Raw genomic sequence first — 12,960 nt, forward strand, 5'->3', positions numbered from 1 at the left:
ATCAGGGGAAATGTGAGGAAAGCAGGCAGTGTTATACACTAATATCAGGGGATATGTGAGGAAAGCAGGCAGTGTTATACACTAATATCAGGAGATATGTGAGGAAAGCAGGCAGTGTTATACACTAATATCAGGGGATATGTGAGGAAAGCAGGCAGCGTTATATACTAATATCAGGGGAAATGTGAGGAAAGCAGGCAGTGTTATACACTAATATCAGGCGATATGTGAGGAAAGCAGGCAGTGTTATACACTAATATCAGGCGATATGTGAGGAAAGCAGGCAGCGTTATATACTAATATCAGGGGATATGTGAGGAAAGCAGGCAGCGTTATATACTAATATCAGGGGAAATGTGAGGAAAGCAGGCAGTGTTATACACTAATATCAGGCGATATGTGAGGAAAGCAGGCAGTGTTATACACTAATATCAGGCGATATGTGAGGAAAGCAGGCAGCGTTATATACTAATATCAGGGGATATGTGAGGAAAGCAGGCAGCGTTATACAGTAATATCAGGTGATATGTGAGGAAAGCAGGCAGTGTTATACACTAATGGCAGGCGATATGTGAGGAAAGCAGGCAGCGTTATACACTAATATCAGGGGATATGTGAGGAAAGCAGGCAGTGTTATACACTAATAACAGGAGATATGTGAGGAAAGCAGGCAGTGTTATACAGTAATATCAGGTGATATGTGAGGAAAGCAGGCAGCGTTATACACTATCAGGCGATATGTGAGGAAAGCAGGCAGCGTTATACACTAATATCAGGCGATATGTGAGGAAAGCAGGCAGTGTTATACACTAATATCAGGGGATATGTGAGGAAAGCAGGCAGTGTTATACACTAATATCAGGTGATATGTGAGGAAAGCAGGCAGCGTTATACACTAATATCAGGGGATATGTGAGGAAAGCAGGCAGTGTTATACACTAATGGCAGGCGATATGTGAGGAAAGCAGGCAGTGTTATACACTAATATCAGGTGATATGTGAGGAAAGCAGGCAGTGTTATACACTAATATCAGGCGATATGTGAGGAAAGCAGGCAGTGTTATACACTAATGGCAGGGGATATGTGAGGAAAGCAGGCAGTGTTATATACTAATATCAGGCGATATGTGAGGAAAGCAGGCAGTGTTATACACTAATATCAGGGGATATGTGAGGAAAGCAGGCAGTGTTATACACTAATATCAGGGGATATGTGAGGAAAGCAGGCAGTGTTATACACTAATATCAGGCGATATGTGAGGAAAGCAGGCAGTGTTATACACTAATATCAGGGGATATGTGAGGAAAGCAGGCAGTGTTATACACTAATATCTGGCGATATGTGAGGAAAGCAGGCAGTGTTATACACTAATATCAGGTGATATGTGAGGAAAGCAGGCAGCGTTATACACTAATATCAGGTGATATGTGAGGAAAGCAGGCAGCGTTATACACTAATATCAGGTGATATGTGAGGAAAGCAGGCAGTGTTATATACTAATATCAGGCGATATGTGCGGAAAGCAGGCAGTGTTATACACTAATATCAGGTGATATGTGAGGAAAGCAGGCAGTGTTATACACTAATATCAGGTGATATGTGCGGAAAGCAGGCAGTGTTATATACTAATATCAGGCGATATGTGCGGAAAGCAGGCAGTGTTATACACTAATATCAGGTGATATGTGAGGAAAGCAGGCAGTGTTATACACTAATATCACGCAGTAATATCCACTTTGTGTCATTATCCCTGATATATACACGGTTTCCATAGCAGGACCAGAAAGACACAGATTTTCAGGAGAAAACATTATGGCTTCACAAACAGTAGATCTTTTCAGGAGTATCAATCATAAAAACAGTCATTGTGATAGAAGCAGCCTGTGCTATGGATTACTCCACATATAATTGGATATCCAGAAAGTCTTCCCATTCATAGAGAATCAATAGGAAAAGCAGTAAAGCAGAAAACATTTAAAACATGTTCGTTAGGAAATTTGCAAAAACTAATCAATGTAGCAAATGGTGATGACAGAAATAACACATTTGCATTCCGGGAACAAAGAATATGTAGAATACCGATACACTAATATTTTTTCTAGAACATTAATTTTCCATCACCAGCATTTAAGCTCCCAACAACTATAAATAAGTCAGGATTCATCACACATCATTGTGTCACACTTTGCAGACACGGAGCTGAATGACAAGCATTGTGAGGCACCGCTGAGATCATGCAGAGTCACCAACTAGAGGACGCTGGTTCTACAAAGTGACGAGGACCTGGGAAAATAATCCAGCAAGTATAACAATTCACAAGAAGAGAATCTCTGCAGTGTCTACCTCTTATCAACACAAACTGTTTTCCCATCACTGATCAAGGACACATTCAATGGTACTTATCACATTTATGAGCTGCAGTAGCTGTATCCAACTGCTAGCTAAAGAGTTACCTTCTAACCCAGAATCAGTAGGAAACAGAGTAGGTTTGTATAGCGCTGTACAGAGAACACACTCCAAAAACAACACTTTATAAGAATATGACATTTTGGATTACCCCAGATGCTATGTAAAAGGACATTATGGGTACTGGGGCAATAGCCAATCCAGTGATCCAGGGGCATTTTTATAGTATCAACGGCTACAAAGATTATGCTAGTGCCTATACTACCTGCAATGAAATGTCAGAAAATGGAGACCAAGTACAGTATGGATCAACGTGATAAAACCCAAGATATGCAAAAAACGCATCTGTGAATGTCAGAAAAAAAAAATTGTGTCAAAGTAGCAGTAACCTAAATACAGTAAGTAAAACCATCTCTGAATTACAACGCAATGGTCTTGGTTGTGGTAGAGCGAAAGCACAAGGACGGGTTGATTCCTTTGCCGCTGTCTGTATAGATGTATTCTAGAACTCTATTTTTGTAAAACACATTTTTATCTCTCCGATACTCTGAGTAGACAAACATCCAGAGATGACATAGTATAACACCTTGTATATATGCAATTATCTGAGAGCTGTCATCACCATTAGCAGACACTGTAGACGCTGCAGAGCAGGATTTCCCCTCAGCAGCGAGTGACATCCCAGAGATACTCCCTGACTCCCTGGGCTTGGATAACCAGCCTGAGCAACCTGCTGTCCCAGGACTACAAACATCAGCATGGACTTCTGGTCCGCTCAGGCTGGTAACTAAAGTCAGACATCAGAGATCCACAAGCAGCATGTAACTAAATCAAACACACGTCACACACACATTAAGGTACACATGTACATTGCACTATAACTGGTGGGAAGTGTGTCAAGGATCAGACATACATAAAAGACATAGCGTCTAAACCAAACATGAAAGGAGAGCGTGCGTGTGTAAGTGCAAACCCCGACACAAACATAGTGCTCTCACTTCACACTAACCGGTCACTCAGCCAGTAGGGGGGGGGAGGTGGTGGAGTGGGGGGGAGGTTAAGCACCTGAGCTGACAGGTAGACAGTCATGTGACAAGAAAAAATTTAAAGGCTTCATGAGTTCAACATGACAGTCTGGCCTGAAAGTGCAGAAAAGATTTCCCCAAATACCTGTTTAACCGGATTTATGTGCTCAGCAGACGGCAAACAGAGAGTGGATTATTTACAATACTGGGGCCAGACTAGACACATTCTCACCTAGTACTCCCCTATGTCTGGGCTTCATACCCAACACTAACTCATGCCAGTCACAGATGTGCAAACTAGTAGCAGCCCCAGCAAGAGAGAGGTTACCCCAGTTACTGACAGCCCCAGCAGGAGAGAGGTTACCCCAGTCACTGACAGCCCCAGCAAGGAGAGAGGTTACCCCAGTCACTGACAGCCCCAGCAGGAGAGAGGTTACCCCAGTCACTGACGGACCCAGCAGGAGAGAGGTTACCCCAGTCACTGAGAGCCCCAGCAGGAGAGAGGTTACCCAAGTCACTGACAGCCCCAGCAGGAGAGAGGTTACCCCAGTCACTGACAGCCCCAGCAGGAGAGAGGTTACCCCAGTCACTGACAGCCCCAGCAGGAGAGAGGTTACCCCAGTCACTGACAGCCCCAGCAGGAGAGAGGTTACCCCAGTCACTGACAGCCCCAGCAGGAGAGAGGTTACCCCAGTCACTGACAGCCCCAGCAAGGAGAGAGGTTACCCCAGTCACTGACAGCCCCAGCAAGAGAGAGGTTACCCCAGTCACTGACGGACCCAGCAGGAGAGAGGTTACCCCAGTCACTGACAGCCCCAGCAAGGAGAGAGGTTACCCCAGTCACTGACAGCCCCAGCAAGAGAGAGGTTACCCCAGTCACTGACAGCCCCAGCAAGAGAGAGGTTACCCCAGTCACTGACAGCCCCAGCAGGAGAGAGGTTACCCCAGTCACTGACAGCCCCAGCAGGAGAGAGGTTACCCCAGTCACTGACAGCCCCAGCAGGAGAGAGGTTACCCCAGTCACTGACAGCCCCAGCAGGAGAGAGGTTACCCCAGTCACTGACAGCCCCAGCAGGAGAGAGGTTACCCCAGTCACTGACAGCCCCAGCAGGAGAGAGGTTACCCCAGTCACTGACAGCCCCAGCAGGAGAGAGGTTACCCCAGTCACTGACAGCCCCAGCAGGAGAGAGGTTACCCCAGTCACTGACAGCCCCAGCAGGAGAGAGGTTACCCCAGTCACTGACAGCCCCAGCAGGAGAGAGGTTACCCCAGTCACTGACGGACCCAGCAGGAGAGAGGTTACCCCAGTCACTGACGGACCCAGCAGGAGAGAGGTTACCCCAGTCACTGACAGCCCCAGCAAGGAGAGAGGTTACCCCAGTCACTGACAGCCCCAGCAGGAGAGAGGTTACCCCAGTCACTGACAGCCCCAGCAGGAGAGAGGTTACCCCAGTCACTGACAGCCCCAGCAGGAGAGAGGTTACCCCAGTCACTGACAGCCCCAGCAGGAGAGAGGTTACCCCAGTTACTGACAGCCCCAGCAGGAGAGAGGTTACCCCAGTCACTGACAGCCCCAGCAGGAGAGAGGTTACCCCAGTCACTGACAGCCCCAGCAGGAGAGAGGTTACCCCAGTCACTGACAGCCCCAGCAAGGAGAGAGCAAGAAGCCAAACACTGCACCAAAGTGATTCTCAGGAGAATGGCTGCCACTGAGCCTGGCTGTCACTCACAGTACCAGGTGTCACTCACAGTCCCAGGTGTCACTCCGCCTGGCTGTCACTCACAGTCCCAGGTGTCACTCCACCTGGCTGCCACTCACAGTTCGAGGAGTGTCAGTCAGCCGGGCTGTCACTCACAGTCCCAGCTGTCACTCAGCCCGACTGTCACTCACAGTCCCAGCTGTCACTCAGCCCGACTGTCACTCACAGTCCCAACTGTCACTCACAGTCCCAGCTGTCACTCAGCCCGACTGTCACTCACAGTCCCAGCTGTCACTCAGCCCGACTGTCACTCACAGTCTCACAGTCCCGGCTGTCACTCAGCCCGACTGTCACTCACAGTCCCGGCTGTCACTCAGCCCGACTGTCACTCACAGTCCCGGCTGTCACTCAGCCCGACTGTCACTCACAGTCCCGGCTGTCGCTCACAGTCCCGGCTGTCGCTCACAGTCCCGGCTGTCGCTCACAGTCCCGGCTGTCGCTCACAGTCCCGGCTGTCGCTCACAGTCCCGGCTGTCGCTCACAGTCCCGGCTGTCACTCACAGTCCCGGCTGTCACTCAGCCCGACTGTCGCTCACAGTCCCAGCCGTCACTCAGCCCGACTGTCGCTCACAGTCCCAGCCGTCACTCAGCCCGACTGTCGCTCACAGTCCCAGCCGTCACTCAGCCCGACTGTCGCTCACAGTCCCAGCCGTCACTCAGCCCGACTGTCGCTCACAGTCCCAGCCGTCACTCAGCCCGACTGTCGCTCACAGTCCCAGCCGTCACTCAGCCCGGCTGTCGCTCACAGTCCCAGCCGTCACTCAGCCCGGCTGTCGCTCACAGTCCCAGCCGTCACTCAGCCCGGCTGTCGCTCACAGTCCCAGCCGTCACTCAGCCCGGCTGTCGCTCACAGTCCCAGCCGTCACTCAGCCCGGCTGTCGCTCACAGTCCCAGCCGTCACTCAGCCCGGCTGTCGCTCACAGTCCCAGCCGTCACTCAGCCCGGCTGTCGCTCACAGTCCCAGCCGTCACTCAGCCCGGCTGTCGCTCACAGTCCCAGCCGTCACTCAGCCCGGCTGTCGCTCACAGTCCCAGCAGTCACTCAGCCCGGCTGTCGCTCACAGTCCCAGCAGTCACTCAGCCCGGCTGTCGCTCACAGTCCCAGCCGTCACTCAGCCCGGCTGTCGCTCACAGTCCCAGCCGTCACTCAGCCCGGCTGTCGCTCACAGTCCCAGCCGTCACTCAGCCCGGCTGTCGCTCACAGTCCCAGCCGTCACTCAGCCCGGCTGTCACTCACAGTCCCAGCCGTCACTCAGCCCGGCTGTCACTCACAGTCCCAGCCGTCACTCAGCCCGGCTGTCACTCACAGTCCCAGCCGTCACTCAGCCCGGCTGTCACTCAGCCCGGCTGTCACACAGCCCGGCTGTCACACAGCCCGGCTGTCACTCACAGTCCCAGCTGTCACTCACAGTCCCAGCTGTCACTCACAGTCCCAGCTGTCACTCACAGTCCCAGCTGTCACTCACAGTCCCAGCCGTCACTCAGCCCGGCTGTCACTCACAGTCCCAGCCGTCACTCAGCCCGGCTGTCACTCACAGTCCCAGCCGTCACTCAGCCCGGCTGTCACTCAGCCCGGCTGTCACACAGCCCGGCTGTCACACAGCCCGGCTGTCACACAGCCCGGCTGTCACTCACAGTCCCAGCTGTCACTCACAGTCCCAGCTGTCACTCACAGTCCCAGCTGTCACTCACAGTCCCAGCTGTCACTCAGCCCGGCTGTCACTCAGCCCGGCTGTCACTCAGCCTGGCTGTCACTCACAGTCCCAGCTGTCACTCAGCCTGGCTGTCACTCACAGTCCAAGGAGTCACTCAGCCTGGTTGTCCCTCACAGTCCTAGGAGTCACTCACAGTCCCAGCTGTCACTCACAGCCCCAGGAGTCACTCAGCCTGGCTGTCACTCACAGTCCCAGGTGTCACTCACAGTCCCAGCTGTCACTCACAGCCCCAGGAGTCACTCAGCCTGGCTGTCACTCACAGTCCCAGGTGTCACTCACAGCCCTAGATGTCACAGTCCAGGCTGTCACTCACAGCCCCAGGAGTCACTCAGCCTGGCTGTCACTCACAGTCCCAGGAGTCACTCAGCCTGGCTGTCACTCACAGTCCAGGCTGTCACTCACAGTCCAGGCTGTCACTCACAGTCCTAGATTACACTCACAGTCCCAGGATTCACAGTCCAGGCTGTCACTCACAGCCCCAGGTGTCACTCACAGTCCCAGGTGTCACAGTCCAGGCTGTCACTCACAGTCCCAGGTGTCACTCACAGTCCTAGATGTCACTCACAATCCCAGCCGTCACTCAGCTTGGCTGTCACTCACAGTCCCAGGTGTCACTCACAGCCCTAGATGTCACTCACAGTCCCAGGTGTCACAGTCCAGGCTGTCACTCACAGTCCCAGGAGTCACTCAGCCTGGCTGTCACTCACAGCCCTAGATGTCACTCAGCCCCAGGTGCCCCCTTCCCCCGGGCTCACCTCTCTTGTTGATCGGCCGGATCCGCACGGCCACCTTCACCTTGGAGTCGCCCATCCTGCGCTCTGGGAGCTCCCAGGACTTTCCCGGACCCAGCCGGCTTCCGTCTCTGTGAGGTGGGCGGAGACCGGGAGGAGGGGCGTGGTGCGCTGCGTCATGACGTCACTTTTATGTTAAAGAGCAAATAGCGATCACATGAAACCGTGAGTGACGGTTACCATGGAGACAGAGCAACTTCCACATCATACGGACAGTGTATGTGGCCATCATGTTACCCATATCTACAGTGTCTATCTACAGTGTATTACACAGAGTACAGCTATATACAGTGTCTGTGTCCATTATATATATATATATATATATATATATATATATATACAGTGTCCATATACAGTGTCTGTGGCCATCATATATATATATATATATATATATATATATATATATATATACATACAGTGTCTGTGTCCATCATATATATATATATATATATATATATACATACATACAGTGTCTGTGTCCATCCTGCCCCCATATATACAGTGTCTATAATATATACTATCCCATATATATATATATATATATATATATATATATATATATATATATACATACAGTGTCTATAATATATACTATCCCATATATATATATATATATATATATATATATATATATATATATATATATACAGTGTATATAATATATACTATCCCTCATATATAAACAGTGTCTATAATATATACTATTCATCATATATATACAGTGTCTATAATATATACTATCCCTCATATATATACAGTGTTTGTCCATCCTGCCCCCATATATACAGTGTCTATAATATATAGTGTCCCTCATATATATACAGTATCTATAATATATACTGTCCCTCATATATATACAGTGTTTGTCCATCCTGCCCCCATATATACAGTGTCTATAATATATAGTGTCCCTCATATATATACAGTGTCTATAATATATACTGTCCCTCATATATATACAGTGTCTATAATATATACTGTCCCTCATATATATACAGTGTCTATATACAGTGTCTGTGACCATCATATATATATATATATATATATATATATATACATACATACACGGTGTCTATGTACAGTGTATACAATATATACTGTCCCTCATATATATATACAGTGTCTATATACAGTGTCTGTGTCCATCCTGCCCCCATATATACAGTGTCTATATACAGTGTCTGTGTCCATCCTGCCCCCATATATACAGTGTCTATATACAGTGTCTGTGTCCATTATATATATATATATATATATATATATATATATATATATATATAGTGTCTGAGTCCATCATGTCCCCATATATACAATGTCTGTGTCCATCATGTCACCCATATATACAGTGTATTACACAGAGTACAGCTATATACAGTGTCTGTGTCCATCATGTCACCCATATATACAGTGTCTGTGTCCATCATGTCACCCATATATACAGTGTCTATATACAGTGTCTGTGTCCATCCTGCCCCCATATATACAGTGTCTATATACAGTGTCTGTGTCCATCATATATATATATATATATATATATATATATATATATATATATATATAGTGTCTGAGTCCATCATGTCCCCATATATACAGTGTCTGTGTCCATCATGTCACCCATATATACAATGTCTGTGTCCATCATGTCACCCATATATACAGTGTATTACACAGAGTACAGCTATATACAGTGTCTGTGTCCATCATGTCACCCATATATACAGTGTCTGTATCCATCATGTCACCCATATAAACAGTGTATTACATATATACTGTCCCTCATATATACACAGTGTATTAAATATATACTATCCCTCATATATACACAGTGTATTACATATATACTACCCCTCATATATACACAGTGTATTACATATATACTATCCCTCATATATACACAGTGTATTACATATATACTATCCCTCATATATACACAGTGTATTACATATATACTACCCCTCATATATACACAGTGTATTACATATATACTATCCCTCATATATACACAGTGTATTACATATATACTATCCCTCATATATACACAGTGTATTACATATATACTGTCCCTCACATATACACAGTGTATTACATATATACTATCCCTCATATATACACAGTGTATTACATATATACTATCCCTCATATATACACAGTGTATTACATATATACTGTCCCTCACATATACACAGTGTATTACATATATACTATCCCTCATATATACACAGTGTATTACATATATACTATCCCTCACATATGCACAGTGTATTACATATATACTATCCCTCATATATACACAGTGTATTACATATATACTATCCCTCATATATACACAGTGTATTACATATATACTATCCCTCATATATACACAGTGTATTACATATATACTATCCCTCACATATACACAGTGTATTACATATATACTATCCCTCAACAGTGTATTACATATATACTGTCCCTCATATATACACAGTGTATTACATATATACTGTCCCTCACATATACACAGTGTATTACATATATACTATCCCTCATATATACACAGTGTATTACATATATACTGTCCCTCACATATACACAGTGTATTACATATATACTATCCCTTACATATACACAGTGTATTACATATATACTGTCCCTCATATATACACAGTGTATTACATATATACTATCCCTCACATATACACAGTGTATTACATATATACTATCCCTTACATATACACAGTGTATTACATATATACTATCCCTCACATATATACAGTGTATTACATATATACTATCCCTCATTAATACACAGTTTATTACATATACACTGGCCCTCATATAGAGTCCCTCATATATACACAGTGTATTACATATATACTGTCCCTCATATATACACAGTGTATTACATATATACTGTCCCTCATATATACACAGTGTATTACATATATACTATCCCTCATATATACACAGTGTATTACATATATACTATCCCTCATATATACACAGTGTATTACATATACACTGTCCCTCATACATACACAGTGTATTACACACAACACACACACGCACACACACACACATATAGTCACAGTGCTCGAAGTGGGGCGATATGTCCTGGTACAGACAGCCAGGGTCAGCAGAACACGGGGTAATCAAGGCAGGGGGGGCATGCCTGAGAAGCGCTCCGCACCACTTGCCTTCCCCGCTTGTCCACCGGCACAGTAAATGCATACCTGGTGCCGGCGGTATTGCCTATATCCTTTCTCCCTGTTCTCTTCTCACTGACTTCATCACGCCCCGACACTATCCGTGAGGAGTGGTGCAGAGAGGAGCCAGAACACTGAAGAAAAGACAGAAAGGGAAAAGAAGAAAACAGAATAAAAGAAGGTCACAGAAAAGTAAGTAAAGAACAGAGGGGGATTCCCCCCCTGTGCCCCCGTCCATCACAGTGTGATAAAAGGGGCACAATGTGATGAAGGGACAAAAGTATTATGGAGTTGGCACAGTATGATGAAGGAGGGGGCACAATGTGATGAAGGGGGGTACAGTGTGATGGAGGAGGGGGCACAGTGTGATGAAGGGGCAAAAGTATGATAGAGTAGGCAGAGTATGATGAAGGAGGGGGCAGAGTGTGATAAAGGGGGGCACGGTGTGATGAAGGAGGGCACAGTGTGATGGAGGGGGGCACAGTGTGATGAAGGGGGACACAGTGTAATGGAGGGGGCACAGAGTGATGGAGGGGCACAGTATGATGAAGGAGGGGGCACAGTGTGATGAAGGAGGGTCAAAAGTGTGAATTCACAAGTGAGAGGGAATGATAGGAGCAGAACAGGGATAGATAGATAGATAGCGAGAGAAGCAGGATGTGAGACATAGGGGAGAGAAGGAAGGGAGGGAGAGAGGGGGACACCTGCAATGAAGATAGGGGTACATAGGAACAGAGAAAGGAAACAGATCAGGGGAAGATAAAGGGTACTATGGAAGATATAAGGGAGACACAAGGGAGAGGTGGAGGGACACAGAGGAAAGGTAATTGGACACAGTAGAGGTGGGGGACACAGGGTGTATAACCTTGCATAATTTAATATGTTTTATATTATACTATATAGTATTAAAATTAATTTCACTCTATTACAACCCCTGAGCCTCCGCGATGCTTAGGTGGCACCCGGACGTACACTTCAAAGTGAAAGTTCCATTCCAGCACTTACAGTGTTACATTATATTTATGATAAATGCTGGTGGTATGTAATTTGCGCAGCAAATAAGTGTCATGTTATAATTCTTATAATACCTATTTTAGACTACTGTTGGAAAATTTGAAACCTGTGATGATCACGCAGAAAAACAAAATAATTTGCAGATCATCTATGAGTTATCTGATGATCAGCAAACGGTCATGTTGTCATCTTTTAATCTAGTCAGCAGTCCTAATATTTATAGTCTGCTTACTAATAGAAATAGCATCCACTGGACATTTCCTGCAGCTAAGCTGTGGTCCTTTCACTAGTCCCCACCCGGGACATCTACATTTCTGCTTTGTTGCAGTGTTTTCAATTTATCATACTTGCCAACTCTCCCGCATTTCGCGTGAGTCTCACGGACTCCTGGGAGAGTGTGGCAATCTCCCGGATTTGCCCACTTCATAGTGAAGTGGGCAGAATTAGGTCCGAAACGCAGCGATTCACTGGGAATCACTGTAAAATGACGCGTTTTGCATCATTGCATCACGGGGCGGGGCCAAAATGACGCGATTTTCGGAGCCCCGACCCCTGCACGCCCAACTGCCCCGGCAGGCTCCCGGATCATACTTGCCATAAGTTGGCAAGTATGAATTTATAGTTTACCGTGCTTAAAGTTTCTTGATTGTTCACTTCGGTGAAATAACGTAGAGGAAGAGGCCAGTCAGCATCCCCACCAGAGGATAAAATAACGTGTTCAGTCTCTAATCCTCCAGGTAGAAGGACTAAAAATGTAGCTGTACCAAGGGTGTTAAGTAGAGAACAGCACCAAAGGAGCAGGAGATGTAGAAATATAGACATTTCCATTACCCGCAAAGAAGCACTGGGATGTGGCAAGCAAACTATTGTATTTTGTTCATTTTATTCACAGTCTGTTACTTAGGTCTTGCTTCCCTGCTTCTTGAGCTGTTGATGCTAGGTATAAAGCAGGTGTTAGCCTTCGCACATACCGGCGTTAACATTCTGCATTCAAGATGTGTTTCAATCTCAAATTAAGTACATGTAAACAGATGTTACAATAAAAATTATTGCACCCAATGGGA

At 46.4% G+C, this 12,960-nt stretch overlaps 1 protein-coding gene and 1 long non-coding RNA gene across 4 annotated transcripts in view; one reads left to right on the top strand and one right to left on the bottom strand.

The window, feature by feature from the left end:
* Window positions 1-7,785, bottom strand: part of KIF13B (kinesin family member 13B) — a 130,973-nt gene extending 123,188 nt beyond the window's left edge. For all 3 annotated transcript variants that reach the window (XM_075201196.1, XM_075201197.1, XM_075201198.1), the window contains exon 1: window positions 7,662-7,785. In XM_075201196.1, the coding sequence (XP_075057297.1) occupies window positions 7,662-7,716 (55 nt within the window). In that variant the 5' untranslated portion in view covers window positions 7,717-7,785. The remainder of the gene's footprint in view (window positions 1-7,661) is intronic.
* Window positions 7,786-7,837: 52 nt separating this feature from the next.
* The window catches only part of LOC142142603 (uncharacterized), a 79,285-nt gene continuing 74,162 nt past the window's right edge, over window positions 7,838-12,960 (top strand). Inside the window, exon 1 of the long non-coding RNA XR_012689236.1 lies at window positions 7,838-7,914. This is a non-coding gene — a long non-coding RNA (uncharacterized LOC142142603). The remainder of the gene's footprint in view (window positions 7,915-12,960) is intronic.

This window comes from Mixophyes fleayi, chromosome 3 (genome assembly GCF_038048845.1).
Source record: "Mixophyes fleayi isolate aMixFle1 chromosome 3, aMixFle1.hap1, whole genome shotgun sequence".
NCBI classification, from domain to species: Eukaryota; Metazoa; Chordata; class Amphibia; order Anura; family Limnodynastidae; genus Mixophyes; species Mixophyes fleayi.